This window comes from Harpegnathos saltator, unplaced genomic scaffold (genome assembly GCF_003227715.2).
Source record: "Harpegnathos saltator strain DR-91 unplaced genomic scaffold, Hsal_v8.6 scaffold518, whole genome shotgun sequence".
Taxonomy (NCBI): Eukaryota; Metazoa; Arthropoda; class Insecta; order Hymenoptera; family Formicidae; genus Harpegnathos; species Harpegnathos saltator.
The window spans coordinates 327,714-352,597 of NW_020230336.1; the positions used below are offsets into that span (position 1 = coordinate 327,714).

The 24,884-nt window shown below is 40.1% G+C and overlaps 5 protein-coding genes across 8 annotated transcripts; 3 read left to right on the forward strand and 2 right to left on the reverse strand.

The window, feature by feature from the left end:
* The first annotated feature begins 24 nt into the window (after positions 1–24).
* Positions 25–3,470, forward strand: LOC105181365 (3'(2'),5'-bisphosphate nucleotidase 1). 2 transcript variants are annotated; one of them, XM_011138092.3, is made up of 5 exons: positions 25–213; positions 515–1,012; positions 1,149–1,368; positions 1,460–1,544; positions 1,825–3,470. In XM_011138092.3, exons 2-5 carry the CDS (start codon positions 655–657, stop codon positions 2,080–2,082), a joined length of 921 nt encoding a protein of 306 aa, XP_011136394.1. In that variant the 5' UTR covers positions 25–213; positions 515–654; the 3' UTR covers positions 2,083–3,470. The 2 variants fall into 2 exon arrangements, with proteins under 2 accessions (XP_011136394.1, XP_011136395.1); XM_011138093.3 differs by lacking the exon at positions 25–213 and adding an exon at positions 311–433.
* Positions 3,413–8,197, forward strand: B-gluc1 (beta-1,3-glucan recognition protein 1). Its single transcript, XM_011138089.3, has 8 exons — positions 3,413–3,733; positions 3,987–4,214; positions 4,354–4,550; positions 4,648–4,781; positions 5,351–5,517; positions 5,758–6,089; positions 7,677–7,778; positions 7,871–8,197. The coding sequence occupies exons 1-8, from the start codon at positions 3,589–3,591 to the stop codon at positions 7,967–7,969; spliced, it is 1,404 nt and encodes a 467-aa protein (XP_011136391.1). The 5' UTR covers positions 3,413–3,588; the 3' UTR covers positions 7,970–8,197.
* A 310-nt stretch (positions 8,198–8,507) lies between these two features.
* Positions 8,508–9,108, reverse strand: LOC105181364 (uncharacterized). The gene is made up of 2 exons (XM_011138091.3): positions 9,013–9,108; positions 8,508–8,922 (listed from the first exon to the last, which is right to left on the reverse strand). Exons 1-2 carry the CDS (start codon positions 9,106–9,108, stop codon positions 8,551–8,553), a joined length of 468 nt encoding a protein of 155 aa, XP_011136393.1. The 3' UTR covers positions 8,508–8,550.
* Positions 9,109–9,405: 297 nt separating this feature from the next.
* On the forward strand, positions 9,406–12,432 carry LOC105181362 (uncharacterized). 3 transcript variants are annotated; one of them, XM_025302877.1, is made up of 5 exons: positions 9,406–9,776; positions 10,022–10,147; positions 10,253–11,330; positions 11,395–11,507; positions 11,824–11,884. In XM_025302877.1, exons 1-3 carry the CDS (start codon positions 9,756–9,758, stop codon positions 10,400–10,402), a joined length of 297 nt encoding a protein of 98 aa, XP_025158662.1. In that variant the 5' UTR covers positions 9,406–9,755; the 3' UTR covers positions 10,403–11,330; positions 11,395–11,507; positions 11,824–11,884. The 3 variants fall into 3 exon arrangements, with proteins under 3 accessions (XP_025158662.1, XP_011136390.1, XP_011136388.1); XM_011138088.3 differs by having other exon boundaries at positions 10,253–11,507; positions 11,824–11,891; XM_011138086.3 differs by lacking the exons at positions 9,406–9,776; positions 10,022–10,147 and having other exon boundaries at positions 10,407–11,184; positions 11,824–12,432.
* Positions 12,423–24,368, reverse strand: SPoCk (secretory pathway calcium atpase). The gene is made up of 16 exons (XM_011138082.3): positions 24,216–24,368; positions 21,297–21,791; positions 18,624–18,824; positions 18,365–18,454; positions 18,178–18,275; positions 17,447–17,705; positions 17,033–17,369; positions 16,389–16,777; positions 15,990–16,146; positions 15,719–15,889; positions 15,308–15,623; positions 14,955–15,140; positions 14,722–14,869; positions 14,484–14,576; positions 14,228–14,369; positions 12,423–14,092 (listed from the first exon to the last, which is right to left on the reverse strand). The coding sequence occupies exons 2-16, from the start codon at positions 21,408–21,410 to the stop codon at positions 13,953–13,955; spliced, it is 2,841 nt and encodes a 946-aa protein (XP_011136384.1). The 5' UTR covers positions 21,411–21,791; positions 24,216–24,368; the 3' UTR covers positions 12,423–13,952.
* Between the last annotated feature and the right edge of the window lie 516 nt (positions 24,369–24,884).

A 24,884-nucleotide genomic window follows, 5' to 3' on the forward strand; every position in this document is an offset into this window, starting at 1 on the left:
AATTAATCCTAGTAAAGTCATACGATAAATCATATTGGGCTTATTTTACTTGAACTCTCTGCATTATGTCATTTCTTTTTTATTTACTTTCACACTCAAATACATGTCTGTCTCGCTGTAGAGGCCGAAAGTACAGTTAAAATCGAACAAATCCATTGCGTATTAATGTGAACGTGGCGTATGTGTCTTTCTCGTGTCGCAGCCTTATCTCAGGTACCTGTGAGGAATCAAGAAACTTGCATACTATATCTTAAAAGAATTGCACACTATATTCTTTATTTAAATCTGTAATTTAAACATACAACATACCAAGTGCCGTATTTAAGATTGAGTACAAGACTGCGATTAGATGCGTATAGAATGTTATTTTAGTTCAATTTCAACGACAAAAGTTTAGTTTTAACTGTTACCATCTTGACTCGCGTATGCTGTGGTATACAATTTATTATTTTAATTCAAAAACGATATTTTCTGTCAACGAATTAACATTTTCTACATTTTCGTTACTTTTCAGGGGTGTTCAGGAGCTATTTATCTCGGAGAAATATCAAATTCGTAGGTGCTGCGAAAAGACAAGATACAAGAGATTCGGTGATGTCAGCAGTAGTCACCAGTGATATTTGTCAACATTGCTAATACGAAGCGACTCGTAAAATGGCTCAAAGCGTAGCTCTATTAACGCGTATAATGGCATCTTCGGTGTCCGTCACGGTGCAAGCTGGCAAGATAATACGAGACGTTTTGAGTAAAGGCGGATTAAATATAGTGGAAAAAGGCAAAAACGACTTGCAAACGGAAGCAGATCGTTCCGCCCAGAAGTGCATCATAGCTTCTTTGAGCAAACAGTTTCCAAACATCACGATTATCGGTGAGGAGGAACCATCCAGTTGCGTAGTACCATCCGAGTGGATCGTTACAGAGGCAGATCAAGAAGTGTTGAAGCTAAAGCTACCGGTGCATCTAGAGGATATTAATCCCAAGGATGTATGCATTTGGGTGGACCCTCTGGATGGTAATAGCACTGCTGCTTGAATTCGGAGAAGAATATTGTTGACCCTAATAGAATAATCACTTCAAGATACTCTTTGATGAACATTAGTGTGAATCAAGACTAGGCATTGCTCATAAGATGAAAATTTGTTTCACAGGTACAGCAGAGTACACTCAAGGACTAGTGGAGCATGTTACTGTGTTGGTTGGCATAGCAATCGGAACAACAGCAATCGGTGGTGTAATACATCAACCATATTACAAGAATGACAAAAGCGGTTCGCTCGGCCGTACATTATGGGGTATCGATGGTGCCGGATTTGGTGGATTCGCGCCGAAACCACCTCCGGAAGGGAAAAGAATAATCACGACTACACGGTAGCAAAAAGAATTTCAAAATATCTTACAAATCAAAATGTATGTTTTGATATCTTAAATGAATTAATTATCATATCATTCATTCTCTCAGTTCGCATTCCGACGGCATTGTACAGAGCGCCATAAGTTCGTTGAATCCTGACGACATAGTACGTGTAGGTGGTGCTGGACATAAGGTACTTTGATTAGCATAATTTATTTCAGTCTATTTCGGCATTAATAATAATGCAATTGTTGTAATAATAATATTATTATTGTGCAATATGTTATTAATAACTCGCTGGTAATGTACAACATTACCAATCTAGTCTTTGGTCTCTACTCTATGTAATCGTGGATTATGTAGATATCCTGGATTGTTCAAAATCACACTGTAACATATGCCTGTTACTTGTGTGCATCCGATTGTGAGCCATTTCGACCATCGAGACATCATCTATCTATTTCGGTTCGCAGGTAATTCTCCTACTGGAAGGTAAAGCTCACGCGTACGTGTTCGCCAGCCGCGGCTGCAAGAGATGGGATACATGCGCGCCTGAGGCCGTTCTTCGTTCCATCGGTGGCGTTTTGACCGATCTTTACGGCGAACGTTATCCGTACAATCCAGAAACGACGTATGCAAATGTGAGAGGCGTGTTAGCTACAGCACCTGGCCAGTCTCATCAGTGGTATTTGAATCGTATACCTGATGAGGTGAAGCAAAAGTTGCAATAGGTAATCAGGCATTCTTCACTCTGCAACTTTTGCAGAGTTATATATATATATATGGTATACATGGTAACAATTTTGGTTAATTTTATAAAAATTAATGTAAGAATTAATGTAAAAAATGTTATAAATTTACAAATTATCTTAATAGTAATTGCCTTTGTCATTTAAGTTTCATTTGAATTGTCGCTCAAAATTGATTTCTTTTTCGAAACAATCGTGACGATATTAAGGTCACATTATGATACGTCGGAAATTATATTTGCCATTTGCTTATTTTTGTTGGCGTTATAGCGCATAACGATACATAAGGAAGAATATAAGGAATATAAACATGTAAAAAAATTTGGAAAGATAGAATAGAGAGAATAGAGTGCCTTGTTTGTCGGTTAAAGAACCATAAGCGAGCGATAAGGGGAAGGAAGATGGACGTGAAATCCAAAAAGAAAAAAAAAGAAAACGTCATTAATTGTCCAGATAACGTAATGAAAATTTCGAGTGTTGATTTAAATATTGAAAGAAAAAAAAATCATTCCAACGTCCTAAACTATCTCGAGAATTTTTTACACGGATAACATCGCATCCAACGTCTCTCGTTGAGTATTTAAATAAGCCCATCTCACGGGCGGGACTGCGAATGACATTTCATGGCGAATGTATACATTGTTTCTCGTATATGTCAATTACTATTAGAAAGAAGAAAAATTGAAAAAGCAGCGCGGTGTTCTCTCCAAGGCAGTGTAATGCATGCAATAAGAGAAGACAATAAAGTTTCGGTAGAGAAAAACGATTGAATTATTTTGCTCCTACTTTTGTTTTTACCGTGGAGAGACGCAAAATTCTTCTTTAAACGCTCGAGAAACAGATGGTTATGCAATCAATGATCGTCGTGACACCGGTCAAACAAAAATTATCCAAGGCAACATAAAAGTGCATGGCGTGCGCGTTTGTAGATAACGAAAGAAATTACGGCGTATCTATCAACGGACACGTTTCAGATCTCAACGAGACGAGTCATAAACATCTTGAAAAGATAAACGAATGAGGAAACTAGTTTCTCACACATATATACATAATCTCGATACATTGACGTATACATTTGCAATCCGGTTTTTTATCTTCACGAAAGAGAGGAAAATAGAAGAGGCGTTATATGAATCAGTCAGCGGTGTGCGATTGTCGGTCATATATTGTTCGACTCTACTTGGAATCTCTAATTCTTTTTAGTCGTCTCGTCCATATCCTTTTCCATCTCTACCACCACCATCACCTCCTCCTCGTCCACTTCCTCCTTCTCCTTCTCCTCCTCTACTTCCTTCTCCTCCTTTTCCTGCTTCACTTACCCACCTTGGTATCAAAAAGACTGGTCGTCCTTCGAAGATTCGATATTAAAAGACGACGACAAGACGAGGAACGAAGATCGGGTTGGTAGATTGACGCAGACAGCAAGAAATCGAAGACGATAAGGGGACTTATTAATTAAGAACATCGAGCACATATCGTCGTGTCGAGATGACTGTGTGTTCTTCGTTCATGAAACTATGTCTGGTCGCGTTTGCAATACTTGTCGTGAATATTTGCGAGAATCATGCTTACGAACCTCCGGCAACCACGGTAGAACCGCTCTATCCTACTGGATTGCGCTTGTCCATTCCTGGTAAGATGATTACTTTTGAAATTGACTATTTGTTGATCACTGATTATAATTATTTGTATTATTTCAACATACATGTACATACAATATAATATAATACGTTAATATATACACATATGTATACACACAATCTTTATGTAGAACTCACACGCATGTGTGGAATAAACTTTTTAGATAGATCAAATATCACATTGTTCGATTATTAATCGAAATTATAAGATCGCGTTTTAATCGAGGTATTTTTCTTTTTATACAGACGAGCAAGGAATCACCTTGGTGGCCTTTCACATAAATTTTAACCAGGACTTCAATGGTCTGGAAGCAGGACACATCGCGAAGGACATCCTTAAGGTTCGCGACGGACGATGGACCTTCGAGGACCGAGGTATTGTATTGAGGAGGGACGACATCATCTATTATTGGGTCCACGTTGTATATCAGGGACTCGGCTACAATAAAATTGATCAGTCGTATCGCATTGTTGGTGAGTATCCAATGGAGGAACTCAATGAGCCGTGATTAACATTAACTAACCGGTTATTATATTTATCCCAACGTTGGTTGACGTTTAAAAGTTAACTAGGAGGTTAAAATTCTCAAAAATAATCTGCCATGATTTCCAGACTTTTACAATTACGATGGTACGTTGCATATCACCGACAAGATACAGCATAACTGCACAACAAAATCACCGACATGGTTCTTCGGCAAGAATGACGAACGACAACAAGCTTGTCCGCGTCAGCTCTTGTTTGAGGACAATTTCGACAGTCTTGATAACACAAACTGGAATTTGAATCGACGTTTCTCTGGTCCGCCGGTACGTCATCAGGACCGTTATCAGGAGACATCTTTCAATCAATAATCGCGTATTACCGATCGCAAAAGAAATTATCGCGCTGTTTTTCCGTTGACAGGATTACGAGTTTGCTGTCTATATGACCGATGATGTAACGGACGTGAGCGACGGACGTGTACGTATCAAGCCGATCCTGACCAATGATAAATTCGGCAAGGATTTCGTCACGCAAGGAAGATTGATCTTGGAGCAGTAAGCGGACTTGCAAATGCCGAATTAAAAGAGATGCTCTTTGCTAATTTGTTTTCAAGAATCACTCTAAAAGTTATTCATTGAACGGAGAAATTATGCGACTTCAAGTTTCTCTCTCTCTCTTTCTCATTCTCTTTTTAAGATGAAATTTTAAAAGAAATATAACAGAGTCAAACTACGTTTTCTTTTATTTTTTTTTCTTTATGAAATCTTGGAGAATCTGAGATATTTTGCACATGATTTCGATATTTTTCAGCATAAAATATGAAATATCTTGTAAAATATCCACTTTTCAACAATCTTCGGTACTTTTGCACGTAGACAGAATTGAATCGATTTATGAGAAAAAAGCTAAGTGATTCTATATAAAAAACCACAGTTATGTTGTGTACATATTTCCTCTGCGACTCTACCTATTGGAAAGAAAAGAAAAAGGAAACAAAGATGAAGAAAGAAAATTGATAGATAGATACAAAATAGACGTTTCTCTCGAAGTCACGTAATAGTTTGATATTTGGACTTTTCTCGGAATACGTCTCCCGACATACAATAATTGTATGTATTTTTAGTTGCACAGGCCAGATTGATACGGAAGAGTGTCAGCGCCAAGCTGCCGGTTCGTACATCTTGCCGCCTGTAATTACGGGGTCTCTAGACACTAAGGGCAAGTTCGAGTTTTTGTTCGGCCGCATCGAAATACGAGCCAAGTTGCCGCGTGGAGATTGGGTATATCCTGGTAAGTTTATCGCGTTGAGTCGTGCGCGAAGGTGACGACATCGTCTATTTGAATATTAATATATTATTATTAATGTATTCGAGTGAGGAAAATGTTTTTCCTTAATTATGATTCCTTGATGATGATGAATGTGATTCCTTGATTAAAAGATTATTGTTAAAAAATGAGACATACTAGTTGTTTCCTTATTTCTTTTAGTTTTTTTTTCCTTTACACATCGTACAATATTTTTGTCTACAGTTATTACCCTGAGGAGCTCCGAAAGCGAGCAGGAGCACGGGTTGTACCGTGAGATCAGGATCGCGTCGTCCACGGGTAACGAGGAGCTGAAAACTAGCGATAACAAGGATGTCAGTGGTCATATATTGCACGCTGGTGGATTGGTTACTTCTGTGAATGACAAGAACGGACCGACTGACAGTCATTCAAAGCTGCCTAAAAGATCGTCGGGTAAGCTCTGGTCGGATGATTACCATATCTTCGAGATTGAGTGGAAGAGCGGTCTTATCATCGTAAAGGTCGACAATGTTCAATACGGCGAGCAAATCGTAGATGGGGCATTCGCCAAACGGGTAAGCGACTTCAAGATTCTCCTATTGAAAGCCGTAAATGTGTGATTCTTCCTTCCTCTGCTTCTCTCTCTCTCTCTCTCTCTCTCTCTCTCTCTCTCTATATATATATATATATATATATATATATATATATATATAGGGCGATCCGAAATTCCCGCATTCGGAGTACAGGACATGATACTTTATACTAAAACAAACCACTTTTTCCTTTAGCAAAATTGCGCCCGACAAGTAGTTTTTGCAGAAGAGCGTGTTAAAGTTAACGAATAACTGCTCCTGTCTGTGTAGCACTCAGGGTCGACGCGCGCGCCTCACTCGCGTGTACCTAGTCAGTGATTAGTATTCATAAGTAATGTCTTTTAAGACGCTCATATGGCTCTGTTGTGATTAGTTTACGACATCTTAAGACTGTACTTAAGACAATTTTAAATAATAAGAATCAATTATAAACAATATCGGGATTTCACAATTTTCAAAGCATATTACTATTCACATTTATTTTTATTTTCAGATGATATTGTGCAATCAAATAATTTTTTATTCATTTATTATGTAAAAAATAAAGGCAGTACTTATTTTATTAATTTTTCATTATTTAAGCAATATAATACGGAAGAAAGTCAAATCCCGATATTGTTCGTAGTTAATTCTTATTATTTAAGATTGTCTTAAGTACAGTTTTAAGGTGTCGTAAATTAATCACAACAGAGTCATATAAGCGTCTTAAAAGACATTACTTATGAATACTAATCTGACACTGATTACTGAACACTGACTAGGTACACGCGAGTAAGGCGCCGATCCTGAATGCTACACAGACAAGATCGGTTATTCGTTAACTTTAACACGCTCTTCTGCAAAAACTACTTGGACACAATTTTGCTAAAGGAAAAAGTTGTTTGTTTTAGCATAAAATATCATGTCCTGTACTCCGAATGCGAGAATTTCGGATCACCCTGTATATGTGTGTGTGTGTGTGTAAATACACACATACACAGGGTGTGTGAACAATTTTCCCAGAAGGGGGGGTCTCAGAACAATTTTTACAGAGCTCGTAGCCCAAGTATCTGCGACGTTTCTCCAATTATCCATCTCGGCGCATGCTCACGCATCAGATTTCTGTAATCAATAACTCAATAATTATTGCGAGTATCGCAAAATGAGATTTTTATGTTTGTCTTGATCCGATCTATGTCTCCACGAGCTCTGTAAAAATTATTCTTGGATACCTCGTGTATACCCAAACACACACACGTATGCACATGTTTTATGTTTTTTCTTTATTTATTTATTTATTTTTATTCATAGAGGTTTATACAGAATATTTTACAGCAAAGTCTGACATAATATATATTTATTTATAATAATGACCTGTTTAGCAGGCAGTTTATCGGTCTCTTCTGAATAAGTAATCAGGAAAAAAAAATTGATATTTATTGCATCTGCGTCGAGAGTTACCTGCGATTCTTATGCACGATTTTACCTTGCCGCGAAATGATCGTTAATTGATCTGAGTCGTTCGCATAATCATTATCTTTCATTCATGATCTCTATCGTCGAATCTTAATCGTATAATCTGTTTTGCAGTCATACTTAACTCTAGGCGTGGCTGTGGGTGGCATTCACGAATTCGCGGATCACTCTACCAGTAACGGTTACGTCCAGCCGTGGCGAAATGTCGAGGCGAAGGTGCGCTTAACATTTTCCATTTAATACTTGAGATTCAATTTCTCGATATTCACGATACGATAATTAATTCCTTGTTGCCTTGTGCTCTACAGGCAATGTACAATTTCTATCGTGCGAAGGATCTCTGGTACCCCACATGGCAGATGCCAACGGCGCTCAAAGTGGATTACGTGAAAGTGTGGTCTCTGTAAATACTTGTATGTTCTTCATGCATGGAACTTTGCATCGTTCCCGCTCATATATGCACGCGCGCGTGCGCACACATATGTAATGATATTTTACAATTTGGAATATTTTGTCACATTTGTCTTCGTGCGTAACAAGATGAAAATATATATACCTTTGTCTAACAACGGTTTCTCGAGACTCATGTATATGAAATAAATAATAACGTCTTCTTCTGCAGAATTGCAATTTTATACTCGAGGATTATTCTTGCCCTTTAAGAGCACGTGGATACTATTCTTACCGGTTATGAAGCTAACGTATTCAATTGAATCGATATAAACTTTATGCATATTTGTCGTCGGTATTACTCTTACACGGTACACTCACTCATTCGTGCTCGATATCTCTTTTATAACTGTCAAGATAGAAAATATTGGTAAGACTAGACTAGACTAGAACCCAAGGCACTACGCAATTACTTTATATAGATATCTGATTATATAGAGATCTTGGAATAAATCGACCAGAGACAAATGATCCGGTTAGCATCAAGTGAGCAAAACTGAAAGCAAGGGCAGTAAGAACCGTTCGAAAGAAATGGCTATCACGTGCGAGTGGATGACAGAGGCGGCGTTAGAAAGGTGTTGGGCACAGATTGACTATACAGCGAAGCTAAACCAGGACCAAGACCATTTCCCAGCTGCTCGATGAGCCACTCTCCGCGGTATCCGTATCGCCGCTGATAAGTTACTGCGGCACGTTTCCCGTCCTCAGGTCCGAACTCGATGTGCATGGGGGTTTTCAAGGTGCTCGTGAAACGTGCGAGACTTACAGCACCATTCTTGGACCATTCCCAGAGTTTGGTTCGACTAGTCCAGAGATCGCGAAACACTCGCGGCCACATGAGAAACGACGACGAGTCGATTGTCCGAGCGTTTCGCGTCAATGTGCCGTCGCTAGCGCACCATGCGCCGCTCTAAAGACGTGACAAAAGTGCTTTCGTTATGATCAGCAGAAGAATGTCAGGCGGCGAAACGACTGTGTGCGAACTTTACAAATTATTTACCGAGGATAGTTTTCGTTTGTCGACGAGCGATAGAGAATCTAATCTTTTAGTAGGATGAATTTTCCCTGAAAACTCACACAGCGAGTTACGACACATGTTGAACAATAATAATCTATAGAAATTATTCGTGATGAAATTTTTAAGTCCTTGATACGAGTGAGAGAGTTCTCGAGGCGCGTATATTAACTCGCGTATCTCGCGTCGATTTACTTACCGCGCAAAGAGCGATTGTTAGAAGCACCTTGTCAATACGTGTCGGTCGAGTTGTACTCGTCATTGCGAGCTGTCCGAGAAAACAATACATAGCGTGGCGATATAACATGGCTTTTATGTCTCGTGGGCCTTGATAATTCTTTCTCTCTCTCTCTCTCTCTCTCTCTCTCTCTCTGATTGAGAGAGAGAGAGAGAGAGAGAGAGAGTATGTGTGTGTATGTGTATCGTGATTCGAATAAAAATTCCCGCGGGGAAATCGAATCGAACGCGATAAACGACAAATTGTCATTCATGGAACGATGCGCGTCGACGCGCGGTTTTTCGAACTCGCGCACGTCATTATAAGTCGTTGGAATTTTTTACTTTCACTACCAATGTATTGCGACAGGCCGTGTCGCGTATGCATTCATACGCTCGTGCCGGTATAAGCGCACCAGGAGTAAACGTGGCAGGATAGTTGTCATTCTACGTCGGTGACGATACCATTGCTGGATTGCACGATCGATCGTAGAATCAGGTCCGGACGAGTCATGGGTCAGAACCAGTTGTTGGTACATACAAGTCGCTCTTCGCTTCATACTATGTGATACCGAAATACCTTTGAGTAACCTTGAGCAGTAACGAGATATCGCCGGATATCTTACCGGAGAATGCTGCTCTCCCCTGGTTGATGCTACGTGCCGAGACGCGCGCGTTCTTTCTATTTCAATTTGAAAAAAATTGAACCGAGTCTGATATACAGATTCAGACTCGTGCAGATATCACACTACTCTCCGGACTTTTTCTTCTCTTGCAGATCACAGCTTTGTTGGCGATATTGTTGTTTCACAGCGAAATAATCGTGTCGACCGCGGATCCGGTTTTCAGGCTTATACACGATCTGATACAACACAACATCGCTGGCGTGCCTGTTACGCATCAGGTGAGCGTAGCGTGCAATGCAAATCTATTTGTATTTTGAGGTGAGATTAATTAAGATGCGTCATTGTTCGCATGGACGTTCATCAACGTTCTTTTTCTCACGCAGAAAACAGAGTGGGATTTCGATCCGGAAGTTGGCAAACAGAGAAGAGTCAGGTACGAGCAGGAAAACGGACGTTTCGGAGAGACTGCGATAGCAAAAATCGGAATGGGCATCGGATATAAGGGACCATGGGGGAAGCTCGTGGATAATTGAACAAGTTTCATCGAAAGGGTCGCAAATTATCGATGAAATGTTTACGAGATGCTGCGATTGATGAGTGATGAACTTTCTAAATGCAACACGCACTCCTGATCGCCGCCGCGTGGAATAAATAAGCCAAGTATATTTCAGGGCGAAATTACTTTCTCGACAGATTGTTACACTAAATTCGATTAATAACTTGATATCTTAGTAATCCCTTTTGACCGTTTCCACTGAATGAGTTCAAAATATTTTGTAATTAAAAGGATAAATAAAAATAAACAATATACCTCGATCGTGTGACCGATCGACGGTCGACAACCAAAGGCTATGGGAAATTTCATCTTCCTTCTTCTCTTCTCCGCAGCTTTTATTTAACACGAAGTCGTTAAATTATGGCGAGCATTTCCATCAAATTCGGGAACAAGGCTCATCGATGCGATTTGCGCAACATGTTCGAGAAAAAGTTGAGCAAAGAAGCTTGGGACTTTCACTTTACAATGTCCAAGAGAGAACGAGGTAGTAGGGGAGCGAATAAGGTCAGAATGGGTCTCTCGACGCGCAGATCAGGCTTAGTCACATAAGGTATAGCAGTTCGTGCTATGTTATCAACTCGTGTTGTCATATCGATCGGTCAGATTAAAATTTAATTCACACGGTTCAATTTCGACTTACACACGTGACGATTCTTTTTCCAAGGAGACGTCTCTTTGCTCGACGCTAATCTATCCAAAGCTTTCCCGCGATCAATCGCGAGCGCGCTTAACTTGGGATCATCTGCCATGGTGAGTTGCGTAAGTTTCCTATAAGTGAAGCGAGACGATGCAGGTGTTGCGCGCAACCACACGAGCAACATATTCTATTCCCTGAATCGATTTGGTCTCTGAATCTCTGGCGAAAATCTGCATCTTAATATCACGTTGCGCGCGTCGGATAAAATGTGAGGCAAACTTTCCTTTTAATTTTGTGGTCACTCGTAGTGAAGTACATCCATCTATTTGCAGCGGCTGACTGTGATCGCGTTAACGACGTTTGTCGTTCTCTTCTTTGCTTCAGTCAACAAAAGCGCAGCTACGATCCCGGAACTTAGAGCACCAAATTTCCAATATTTTGAACGGTGAGCGAGGCAAGCTGATCATTGATTAGTATTTTGATATTGCATTATCTGTTAATACGTAATACATATGTATGTATAAGGTAACAGAAATTCCCGAAATGTCATACTTTTTGAATGTCGATGGAGGGAAGAGACTGTACTTTGGTCTTGTGTAAGAGTCTCGCTAGTGAAAGTCATCAAATATTTATATCGTACGAAACACTCGAGTAACTTCGCCTGACGTGAAAAAAAGTCATTTCGAGAAAAAGCCGCCGTTAAAAAGGGTGGCTAAATAATTGCGTTATAGCATTGATTATTTTTATCTTTGTGTTTGCAGACCGAAATATCGTTATCCGTACTACGACGAGAACGGCAAGGGAAAACTATTGTACGGTTATGGTGGGCCTGATTTATATCAATATAAAACTTACAGTGCGCTTGAGGGGATTCATTGAACGATGAAACTATTAATTAATATTTATGTTGTTGTACGTAATGAATTCAGAGGCCTCTTGCAAGTCTCGATTGTCGATTAATCACGTTGTATAGACTAAATTTGCCAAATATATTATCTAGAAGAATAATATTGGTATTTCGAGATGCATCATCATTAACATTGACAATATTCATAGCACGTTGTGATGCAATTGCGTCGCTAACAAAGATATAAAAAAAAAAATATATATATATATATGTGATTTCTTTTCCTCAGTTTCTGTGTATACTTCTATGTATACCTATATGACATAGCATACGAGTATCTTTTCGTTGACGATAGAATGATGTCGCGATTGAATTGCATATTTCATTGTGTCTTACCAAAAATGTATGTATGTATCATTAATTAAGTTGGACATAATGGCAAGGCAAATTACCATGCTCGCCTTGCCGTTGAAAATATACATAGTTATACGAATACGTAATACAATATACGAATTAAAGAACACTGTAGGATCATTTATTTTTACCGATTACAACTGTATCTCTTAAATGCAATCGATTTGTATGTCTGGTTTGAATTATCGTTCGTTTCTATCTTTTTATATACTCGGTAAAATGCTGCATGATTCGCTCTCTCCCGTCCCCTTCTCTCTCTTTCTCTCTCTCTTCTTCTTCTAGCACGAAGTGACCGACAGTGAATGATAAGCGCGCGGATGGCGAACTATCGACGCTTTTCCCTTTCCTCTTAGTAGTAGGTCTTACATACAAACCGTCGCAGTATCTTTAGAAAAAAAGTATTAGATAAGAATGATTAAGATGATACGGTGCAAACATTGCTTTGGACTGCAATTTACGGCTACACCATAGATACATAATATATCGTTAAAAGTCGTTGATCTATCAAACGTACGTGGAATGTGCAGTAGCGCCGCTATCATCTATTACGTTAATTCGTAATCTCTTATCATAATGATACAATGAACTCTATTTCAATTGAGAACTGCCTGCAACTGTCGCGTGTTCCTGCAGATTTTCTTTCCAAGATGATACAGTTGATCGTTTTTACGGGGACATTAATAATATCGCTTTCTAATTAGTTTTGTTAAATTTTGAAACGTTAACATTATCAAATGATAGCTCGTAATCATAGACTGCATTCACTCTAAGGAGAATTTCTATATCGCAGGACCATTAACTTATTCACAAAATTATGTGACACACACGCATATAAAAGCGCAACAGTCTACAACTATCTACTTTTTTTCCAACACATTTCTAGTCTGCTATGTTTTGTTAGCGTACAACCTATCGAGCAGTAAATGTTCTTTCAACTGCGTCGTATTGCGGAAGAATAGTGATAGGAAATTGATGGATAATTTAATCATTGGCAGTTAAATCAACCGTGAATGGCTGATGCAACTAAATTTTCGATGGCAACTATAAAGTTTGTAATATATTGGCACATTGCAAATATGCAGGTGCCATCAACATGATTTCTCTAGAAGAGATTTATGTACGTAGAGAACGCACGTTAGAATACATCCAGTGCACTATTAGTAGACTTTAACACACTTTAGTTTGATCACACGTCGATCCACAGGTTTCTATCTCAATTGGAATAGAGTTTAATGCAGAGACAATAGTGGAATATAGTCTAAATAGCTACAGTTTATGTAACCTACCATTGAAACGATACTTTGTACGATGTGCCGAAAAATAGAGCCAAACAATTTGTAAATGGAAAAAAAAAACCGCAATCACTGCGAATCAATACGTGTCAATAGAAGTGTCACTATTATTATTCTCGTGTGATAGGTGCGTAACATGTGAGATTACGAATGGTGCAAGCATAATCGAGTATGTTAACGTGAAATAATGTTGATTAACGAACGAACGAACGAACGAACGAACGAACGAACGAACGAACGAACGAACGACTGGCCGCGCTGAGCGAGCGGTATCGATGCCCGATATTTATTCATTATGATCTTTGTCCGCCGCCTTGTTTTCGGCAGACTGTAACTGTCATACAAAATCCATTTCGAATTTGTTGTAATACTGGCTGTTGTTAACATTGCGACGTTTCTGAAGTTGCCTCTCTAAAAATTTCTTAAACTCGCTGATTACAAAGACGCTCGACGTTAACGCTGCCAAGAATAAGAGATCTGAAAGTAGATTGCCGTTTAAAGACAACGGAAAGAAATGTTCGCATACACACACACACACACACACACACACACACACGCGCGCGCGCGCGCGCGTGCTACATAATATTATTTTTTACAAATACACGTTGTTACCTTTCGCCGTAAGAGCCTCGGTCTGGAATATTCTCTGCAACGGTGGGAAATAGATGACGAACATCTGCCCGATGACAGATAACGTTACTGCTACCAGGAACATTTTGTTACTCCACAGACCGATTGTAAATATGGATTTTGTCTAAAATGAATCATTGTCTGGAGAATCATCGTTATGCGAGATATCGCGATTATCTGCCGATTATAATATCATCGACTGAGAGATTGGAAATGGAAATGGAATGCGGCATCTCACCTGTGACCTACAGCTAAGCGCATTAAACATGTCGAAGAATACGAAGCAAGTAAATGTCATGGTGGTGTCTCGCGCGGTATTCCCATTAACCATCTGAAAATACGTGAAGTGTATATATATATATATATATATATATATATGTAAGACGAGGTACCTGGCGAGTTATCTCAATTTCTGTGTATGATGATTTTATTTCTCACATATTAAATGTAGATTCCTTCTCTTGGAAAACATTTACCTCTCTGTTGTACACCCACAAAGTGCCGAGAATAATGATAGTAGCTGATAATAAAACGTTAATTATGAGGTGACGCGTGATCATCGGTTCCTTTGTATTCCGTGGCTTCTGTTTTAAAACATCCTTATCGACTGGCTCGACTCCGAGGCTGCGCAAGAAAGGTAAGAAGTGTACAAGAGATACGGATATTCAGTGAAACGACGAAGCAACGACTGCGTCGAACAATATTTAACCTTTGAGCGGGTGGACCGTCCATAATAATGTTGATCCATAGTATTTGCATGGCGTTCAATGGATTCGGTATACTCATCAATGTTGCGAGAGCTATCAAAGAAAGTGCAGCGATGCTAGTGCTCAATTGAAATCTCACAAAGTTTCGGATATTGTGAAAGATTCCTTTTCCCTCTTCGATTGCCGCGCTAAAATTAGATCAAAATCATGGAATTATAGTAAATATAATCGATATGAAGAGCTGATAAGAGAGTATTGGAAAAATTCGCCGCAACCGAGAATGTGCCGAAGAATGTTAGTTACATCATTTCTAACTTACTAATGTACTGAAATTACCCGAAAATCAAGTACTCACATGATTGTACCGAAGTCATCATCGACTAAAATCATATCAGCCGCTTCCTTGCACACGTCAGTGCCGTTTTTCCCCATGGCGATACCTATATCCGCTTTTTTCAGAGCAACCCCGTCGTTTACACCGTCACCGGTCATACCCACTATATTGCCATTCCTTTGCAAGGCTTTTACGATACAAAGTTTGTGCTTTGGTGTCACGCGGTAGAACACGCTGACGTTATTGATACACTGTTCCAGCTGATGTTCGGACATCATATCGATTTCATCCCCCGACAACAACCGACTGTGAAGCGTGTCCAGACCGATCATGCTAGCTAAAAGATGTACAGAAAAGAAAGGAAAAACAAAGTCCGTAACAAAACTTGGTCATAAACAAAATGTTGATATTTTATAATATACACTTATGTACCTATTGCAGCCGCGGTTTCCTTTGCATCCCCCGTTACCATTTTCACCTTAACGCCGCTATTTATCAGAATACCGATGGATTCGCGCACATGCGGTCTCGGTGGATCGCAGATGCCGACTAGACCGACATAAATCAAATCTTGCAATGAAGAGCCACGTGCTAGACCGATTACTGCAACACCATAAATTATTGCATGTATATATCAAGTGAGACCGGCATAAATCTAAGATTCACAATGATTTATCGCTTCCTACGGTCGAGATAACGATACCTCTCAATCCTTGTTGACCGATGTCATATGCCTCCGTCAAGAATTCCTGATCTTTCTTCTGGCTGAGAGGATACACTTGACCGTTCTCGTAATATTTCGTGCACTGTGGCAGAATCTTCTCTAGCGCGCCCTTCACAAAGTAGATTTCTTGTCTATTCTGAAATGTAGAATTATCGAATTAATAATTAAAGCAGTGGTGTCTGCGCTCAACGTTGACTCGAGATAAGTATCAGTTAACAACAGTTAAAACAGTTAAAAATTTCCTCGGTGTCCCGGCAAAAAAAAGAAGGAAGAGGGCGGGGGAGGAGGAGGAGCGAAAGAAAATAGCAATACATATACCGAAAGAAACACAGAGCATTTCGATGTGCACAAAACTCGAGTATCAATAATCATATTCACCTCACCAAATTTTGGTGTGCATTTCACAGCCATCATTTTCTGTTCCGAAGAAAATGGATATTCTTGTAATCTCAAATACCTATCAGCAACACCGTACATTCCAAATTTTATAGCCACAGCTATCAGCGCGCCTTCCGTTGGTTGTCCCAGCAGAGTATCATTTTGTATGATAGCGTTGTTACATACGCAACCTATCTCCAACATATTACTGATAGCGGCGCGTGCAAGGTCGACACTATCGCATTTCCTTATTCGCACTTCACCCAGACCGTTGTATCCTGCTCCGGTAACATCGGCGATGTAACCCTCCGACGTCACGAGAACGGTCGCGGTCATCTCATTCTTTGTTATAGTGCCGGTTTTGTCGGAGCATATTACATTTACACAGCCTACGAATAAACCTCGTTTTCTCATTATGTTTGCGTCACTCAGAGGTTGGCGTCACCCATACTTTCAAACAAGTAAATATAAAATAAATACAAAATAAATATCTGCATTATGCTGTAGAATATATTCGCTTGTGCTGCGTGCGTGTGTGTGTGTATGTGTGTGTGTGTGTGTGTGTGTGTGTGTGTGTGCGCGTGTGCGTGTGTGTGTGTGTGTGTGTGTGTGAAGATAATTTCTAGCTTTTAATTTTGACTTACCGAGAGTCTCGACAGTTGGTAGCTTCTTTACAATCGCCTTTCTTTTGACCATTCTCATAACTCCCAGCGCCAGCGTCACGGTTACGACGATAGGTAAGCCCTCCGGTATGGCGGCTACCGCCAAGCTTACACCAATGGTAAACATCTCAAGGATAGCCTTACCTTGGATCCATCCCAGCAGCATGATGATACCGATAATGCAGAACGAATAGAAAGACAGCTGTGTACCTAAAATGTCCATGCTTCGCTGTAGTGGAGTCTTTGGCGCCTCCTCGGCCTGCATCATTGAGAAAACTTCCCCAAATTCACTCTTTTCTCCCGTATTCACTACAATTCCCTGTATCGCGCGATTGTAACATAAGTTGATGGTAAAGCGCAGTCATTCCCAAGAATTCAGGTTTGAACAGAACATACCTTGCCGTTACCGCAGCGTACCAGGGTGCCCATGAAGACGATATTTCTCTTCGACGTTAGCCCATTAGTCTTTAGCAGAGGAGCCGTTGACTTTTGCGCCGGCTCGGTCTCACCGGTAAAACTACTCTCATCGATCGCTAAATCTATGGCCTCGAATATACGGATATCGGCGGGTACTCTATCCCCAATATTTAAATATACAATATCACCAGGAACTAAATTACGCGCTAGAAATGTCTCTAAATGGCCCTCTCTCAAGCTGCGAACAAAGTATTAAGATCAGATGACAATGTAAATTTACTTTAACACAACAAAATAAGATGTTGGGAATATTCAGGGAATATTTCAAAGAGAAAAGTTGCAGGAAGGTGCTACTTTGCCGTTGTAGATATTTGATTTGAAATTGGTACTCCATTGAAAATCGATCGTTCTAAATCGAAAAGCGCTACAAAACTCGTATTTACGAGATTTTTCGTGGAAGTAAATTTCACCTTTATGGCCTATATGGTTTGCACAACGGCATATTATATCTTCTTCATTAAGAAAGGAAATGAATGCTCCGTTTAAAAGGGCTAGTGTATCTCCTCCAAAGACCATACTTCTAAAGGACACATGAATCTAGGTACATGCCATCTCAAAAGTGAAGACTAATATTCATTACCATTGTGTGCTCTTTAACTTATGAATCTTTAATGAAGCACCCAATGAAAAAAAAGCACGAATCTATTTACCAGTGGCATATTGGTGGTACCAATTTATTCAATTCTTCTAAAGATTTCTCCGATCGGTATTCTTGTACAAATGCAACTGTCACCACTATTATGATAGCCTACAAAGGAATATATATCACAAGCAATGGTTACATGGTGTCTGCTAAAATTCTTTAGAATCTATGGAAAAACTTAAATATGTACTCACCACGGTAATACTGACAGCATCGTCAAATTGCTTCATGCACACACTGACAAATGCAGAGGCAAGTAGAAGAAGAATCAGTGGATTTTTGAACTAAAATAATATAAGCGATAAAATAACTGACCATACGCAAACTTATATCTAAGTTGTATCATGTATGTTTTATAATCACTTTCTTCATATTTCTTACAATGGTCTTTTGGAAAATACACATACCTTTTCACAAAAGTAAAATAACGCAAACAAAGCATAGGAGACATACTTGTTCGATATATTTCTTCCATGGTGGATCCTCCTCCTTGACAGTGAATTCATTAAAGCCAGCCAGTTGCCTTCTGTGGTCAGCCTCTTGCCACCTGAGTCCAGTTCGAACGTCGACATGTAATCTGGCTGCTACTTCTTCGGCCCCAAGGCTAGCTGATTCTGCAGTAGTCAACCACATCTCGGAGCTGTGTTCCTTATCCTGAAATGATGTCACAATGCACTTCACTGTTTGTGAATCAACTATTATTGGTAATATCATAGATTAAAAGTAAGATATTAAGATCGGTTTGGAGGCACACGTAGAAGCAAAGCTTAGGAGTTGACTAACTTTCATAAAAGTAGTTTTGTCCTGATTGTACTTTTTCTACTCTTTTTCTTTATTTCATTTTTGTCCATTGTTTCATTGAGCTTAAATATAAACTTATTTCAACTTAAATGATGAACATACAAGTAAAATTGCTGCAGGATTCATGGTAAATTTAAAGTAGACCAGACTACAAAGTATAAAACCAATTTCCTAATGAAATCGGAGCAGCATTAAATGAAGTTAAGGAAGTCCTTTTTTTTTTATTTTACACACACACACACATCACGATATATTTTTATTTATTTCTCGACATGTCAAAAATATCATTACATTAGCATCATATATTATGTCCCGCAATTGTGCGCGAGGAATGTCACACGGGTATCCAATATGCAAACACGAAACATGAGTCAATGCTGCATGATCGAAGAAAACGACCGTTGGGAGACCGATGATTCGACCGATAATTGAATAAATAGTGTCTTAAAAGTTGCGCGCTCTTGAATACTAACCTCGCGACGAGCAATTTTAAGTAACCGATTTATTATTTGTTACTTCCAAACGAGCATCGACGGTTACTGAAAGAGGAGGTCGTTGATAATTTCGCCGTACGTGTCACATAAAAAAAGGAGGAAATCCAGATAAACGACGCCATGCAAGGCGAATCATGGCATTGTACACATGTACTACACGTACGAAGCACGACGCTCCGAATAGTCCGAATCAATAAACTATCGCACGAAATTCCTTCGTATTGACATCGACATGTCAATCGCGCGGCTTTAAAGATGGCCAGCCGGTTCCAATCTTTAAGCCGCGTGCACATTCGCGTATCGCGCGACAAAAATAGATATATATCTGTAATAACGAAGGAGAAAAGAAGGAAGGGGAAGAATATGTATACGACACGATTTGATTCCGTTTTCGCATGTTTTCGCATCGTTGACGCATGTTTCTTGCTAAATCAATACGAAAGCATCAATCATACGCGCGCGCGAATTCAGCTACATTTTTTGCATTTAAAATGAAATAAAGCGAAAGATGCAATCTAAACCGGACGACTCATGTGTGTGAAACCTAAACACCGATGGTTCTCAACTGCGTAAGCGGCTTTTGAAAAATAGGTCGATCGAACCACATCGTAATCTGACAGGTGATCGTGACGCTTCACGTCGCGATTATGCAGCCGTTGTTGTTATTTGCAATCTGTCGGAAATGTTCTTGTTTACATGTCCTTGCACGTTGTAATGCATGAGTTTCGCTTACATAAGCTATATGTGTCACGATCTATGTGGTTTCCGTTTGTTCATCGTGACAATTATCCGCTTCAATCCGGATCCGCTTTGCACTTCAATCAAAACATTGACTAGGTAATATGTCGGTATCGATTTTTTATGTTCGCATTTAACGTTGCATTGTGCAGCAAAATTGAGATCTTTTTTGTGTCTGTGGCGAAGTGTGCAGAATGTATAGAGAACGTTTGATTTGAAAATAAGTTAAGAATACGGAAATTATTATTAAATTCTCCGATGAAACACGTGTAATAGTACATTAGTACAACGTTAAAAATTCCGACAATTCCGTCCGATAATATAATGCATTTATAATGTTAAATTGTACAGCCCTGAAGTACAGTCGTTGCCCTGTCGTTTGCTTAGCTCATGTGCAAGTTCGGCTGTGAATAATGATATCTTTCGGAATATTCGATCGAAATATAATAATGAGTCGCGATAACATCTCGATAGAATGATCTCGAAGATTGTACGATTGTTCACGATTGTACGATTTTCAGCAAGGAAGCGAGTCATTTGTTGCATCAGAGGGAAATTTCCCGCGTCTGATATGCGTTGGCGTGTGTTAACGAACCGTTCGATCGATATCAAAACAATCAGACATAACGTTTGGCGAAGAACTTTGACCCTAGACGATATCAGTCGTATATTACTTCTCTTTATTACTTTTACTATTACTTTTTTTTCTACTATGTCTACTCGATATTTTACTTGTTCAATATGCGATATTACAGCACAAACAATCAGTCAACGGTTTACTTGTAAGACAAGAGTTTACTCGTAAAATATCTCGAATTTATATCTAAAGAAAAAAGAAACAAAGGTTGCCAGCTATAAACCCGTTTGTAAACTTTATGTAGCTTCTGCGTGCGTGTGTGTATGCAATGGGTATTTTTAAAGATATAGATTTAAGCAATTTTTTTTCCTCGTTTTGTTAACGCGATATTCTCCGTTTTTTCTTTCCTTTTTCTTTCTTTTTTAAGCCGTAAATCTCGGTTCTTTAATCCGGAAGTAATTTCTTCTTCTTTTCAATTAAAAATGTCCCGATTCACACCTCTGATCACGCTCTCACCTCCTTTAGTGTCGCATTCTCGTCGTCGTTGCGCTCTTTGCCGTCGTTGCGGATCTCGAGACCGGCGTCGTCCAAGAGCTGCTCGTACTTGGCCTGGTTGCCGGTGTCTCTCATCGCGAATGAGGGTGCCCGCGCTCTCCTCAACGTTTCTTCTCCTTGGCTTTTCCTGGCTGATCAGGAAGGGAAAATGCTCACGGTGAGGAGAAGCGGGGGATGGACGCACCACCAGCTGAGTCGCCGAAATCGCGCGCGCACTATCGATTTGCGACCTCCTCTCTCCGTGCTCTCTCCTGCTCTCCTCTCCTCTCCTCTCCTCTCTACTCTTTTCTTCTCTTCTCTTCTCTTCTCTTCTCTTCTCTTCTCCTCTCCACTCCTCTCCTCTCTTCTCTTCTTTTCTCTTCTCTAGTCCGGTTCGGTGGGTTCGCCAGGGAAAATGGGAACGGTGCGACGCATCGTCTTCTCCTCCGACCGACACACCGTCCACACGACGACGAGCTAAACGACAAAAACGCAGTTTTCAGTGTCGACGCGATAATGTTGTAAATAGCTTAGCCAGCTAGTCCCCCTCGGGATCGCCAACGGTGTTTGCCTCATTCTGACGATTTAGGATGATTTGGGACGATTTGGTGTCGTTTAGGGACATGTTTATGGTACCTTTTGCGACCACTCCCTGGATGTTTCTTTCTTCCTGTTTTTTAACGAAAGATTCTACAAGTATATTCTTTGCGAAAGAGTTAAACGTACGCAGATACCCTGCGATACATATTTCTTTCTCGTTCGATCGGTCTCTCGTTGCTTTAGTCGTCAAATCTCGCGTTCAAAGTGATTTCTTTGGTCACGCGAAGGCTAAACGAAACGGAACGACCTCGAGTTTTCATAAATTTCCCGCGGACTTATTTGACGTGCCGGTCCACCGATTGACAATCCGATTAAGTAACAATGTTCTACTTTTTATAGATCACTTGCCATTGGTCCGCCTTTGTAAATACGCGCGGGGCTAGCGGGCCTAATCCGCCCCTGTCGCTCGGATGCTTAATTTTGAAATTAAATATTTGTCAGGCGACTGAGATATTTCGGGCGTTCAAGAAACTAAGCTTCTATTGTGAGGAATTTCGAGATCGTGAATGCATGCGAGAGCACAATTGTGTAGACTCGTGCAACTTTTCCCAAAACATCGACAGACAGAGAGACACGAGGAAGCAAAAACAAAAAAAGTAGCTGTGACAGTGGTTTGATAAATTTGACGCCAATTATTTATAGAGATTTATATCAAATTCGGACATAATTAATACACTGAACAGCTCACTCTCAGATCGCTTTATATTTGTAAAAAAAAAAAAAAAGAACAAAAAAGAGAAAAAGAAACGTGTTAACGGATGCAGCGACACAACTGATAACGCGTAATTTCTATATCAAAGTGTACGTTTAAGATATGGGAACACAAGTCTTTAAATGTCAATATCGTGTCAATAACTGAAAAAAAGAAACGCGCTCTGCAACGTCGAGTTTTTAACAGTTTAGTACGCTCATGATACCTTAAGGAAGACAACGACCCCGAGATGACAATCGCTAGGATAAATGTCAATTTGATTGCTCTATCAAGGTTTTACAGTTGCATTCGTGTCGTCATTCGAGTTCGTTGTGCGCGAGAACTTTAACGTCTTAATCATTTGCATCAATGAATTTACAAACACGAAAGAATGCCGACTAATTAACCACCTGTTTTGAAATCATTCGACAAAGAATATTAATAAGGAGCTCGCGGTCTCTGTTTCGATTGGGTCGACTAAATAAATAATTCTCCCTCTCTTTTTCTCCCTTCAAATGTCTTCGTATTCAGTCGTCAGTTATTCACAATGAAGCTCATATCCTAATATATGGTGTGCACACATTATTGTTAATAACGGTTCGCTATATACAGCAGAGCTCTACACTTATCGATTTCTTTCGTCTAGAGTTTCGTCGAGAATGAAACGGATAAATATTCCTTTTGTCCACGTTAAAAGTTAACTATTCAACACTTTGTCCCTATACATTTGTCATGCCATATTTCCCTTACGTTTCAACGACGCGTACTCATCTTTCCCTGTCTTTTCTTTCTCACAGGAAGGAAAGAGATCTTGCACCAACAAGAGTTAATCATATCAAGGACTTTGTACGAGCTTCTAAACGTTCTACGTACGTTGGATAATTACTGCGAATTAATGTGAATTTTCGACAGGTTTAAAACCGCGAGCAAGCGCGCGAGAGTAGATACTGCTACGATGCAATGATTTTTAGCTTCAAGTGTCAAGAGTTTTCTTCAAAATTCATATCGTGTGACATAGGATTTTCCATTCTCGATATCCTCGATATTATGTGATTTTCGCCGACGTATTATCGAGCATTTAGGAGCTTTTAGAACTTCGAGAAGCGGTTTTTTAATCGTTTAGTCGACGACGATAAAATATGATTAGAGACTTGACTGTTTTGTCGAAGTGATGACATGCAGATGGACACAAGAGCCGGATGACAGCGTGTACGTGAGTGTCAGTGTGGGGAGGTGTGTGTGTCACGTGTGCGTGTGTGCTTTCGATTACGTGTCTCTCTCTCTCTCTCCCCCTCCCCATTCCTAGGTAGAAATCAATAACACGGTCGAGAGGTACGCGGTGTACATACATACATCTGTCGCGCGATGGCCACGAAAAGAAATCTGAAACGTATCGGTGACAAAATTTTACCGTCAGATGACAGACAGAGTTCGATTTGTGTTCTTGAGTTGAAATCGGAATGAACGCCGGATGATTCGTTAGCGGCGCGGTTTTCAACACGATTCCAAGCAAAACGCACTTCACACCGTTTTGCAATATGTTATCTGTAAAGTATGATATCCAGACGCGACTGATATGCGCGGGAGCGTGCGCGCAATAACTTACGTACGCGAACGAATTCGGACGCAACCCACTTTCGTTGGTTGCGTTGAAACCACTAACCGCTGATCGTCGTCGCTGGTCGCGAACGGGAAGGTCGATTGACCCAACCGAACGGACGAGACGAATCTAGCCAAGCTGACCAACCAGATCAGCCGGGCAAGCGCAAACAGAGAGAAGGAGAGGTGTCATGGGCCGCTTTTAGCCGAGCCCAGTGTGAGGCGCCCTCTGTACAACCGTGCGCATGAACTACGATGCCAATGTCCACGACTCTTTTCTGATTTCCCCCACCACGCACCATAGCCGGCTCAGTCTATCCGTGTGGACCACGCGCTCGACAATCGGCGCGCCGAGCGACAGAGAGACATCATTCCCTCCTTCTCGCTCTCGTGTCCGCTCAGCGCATTCTTCTGTAATATATATATTTTTATTCGTAAGAAGAAAAAAAAAACAATTTAAAAAAATAACAAGACATAAGTAGGCGCGAACACGCAACCTAGCGAGTACCAGCACCGCGTCCAGTCTGCTGCGTCACATCGTCATTTGGAAGTAACTCTGCAAATGTTGGAATAACAGCGCATACTTAAAATCGCGAAATTTAAATTTGTAATTTCTCCCGAATGCTTGAGTGTTGCATCGTCTCCGGTTAACAGTAACTTTTGCTAGACCTATACTATAT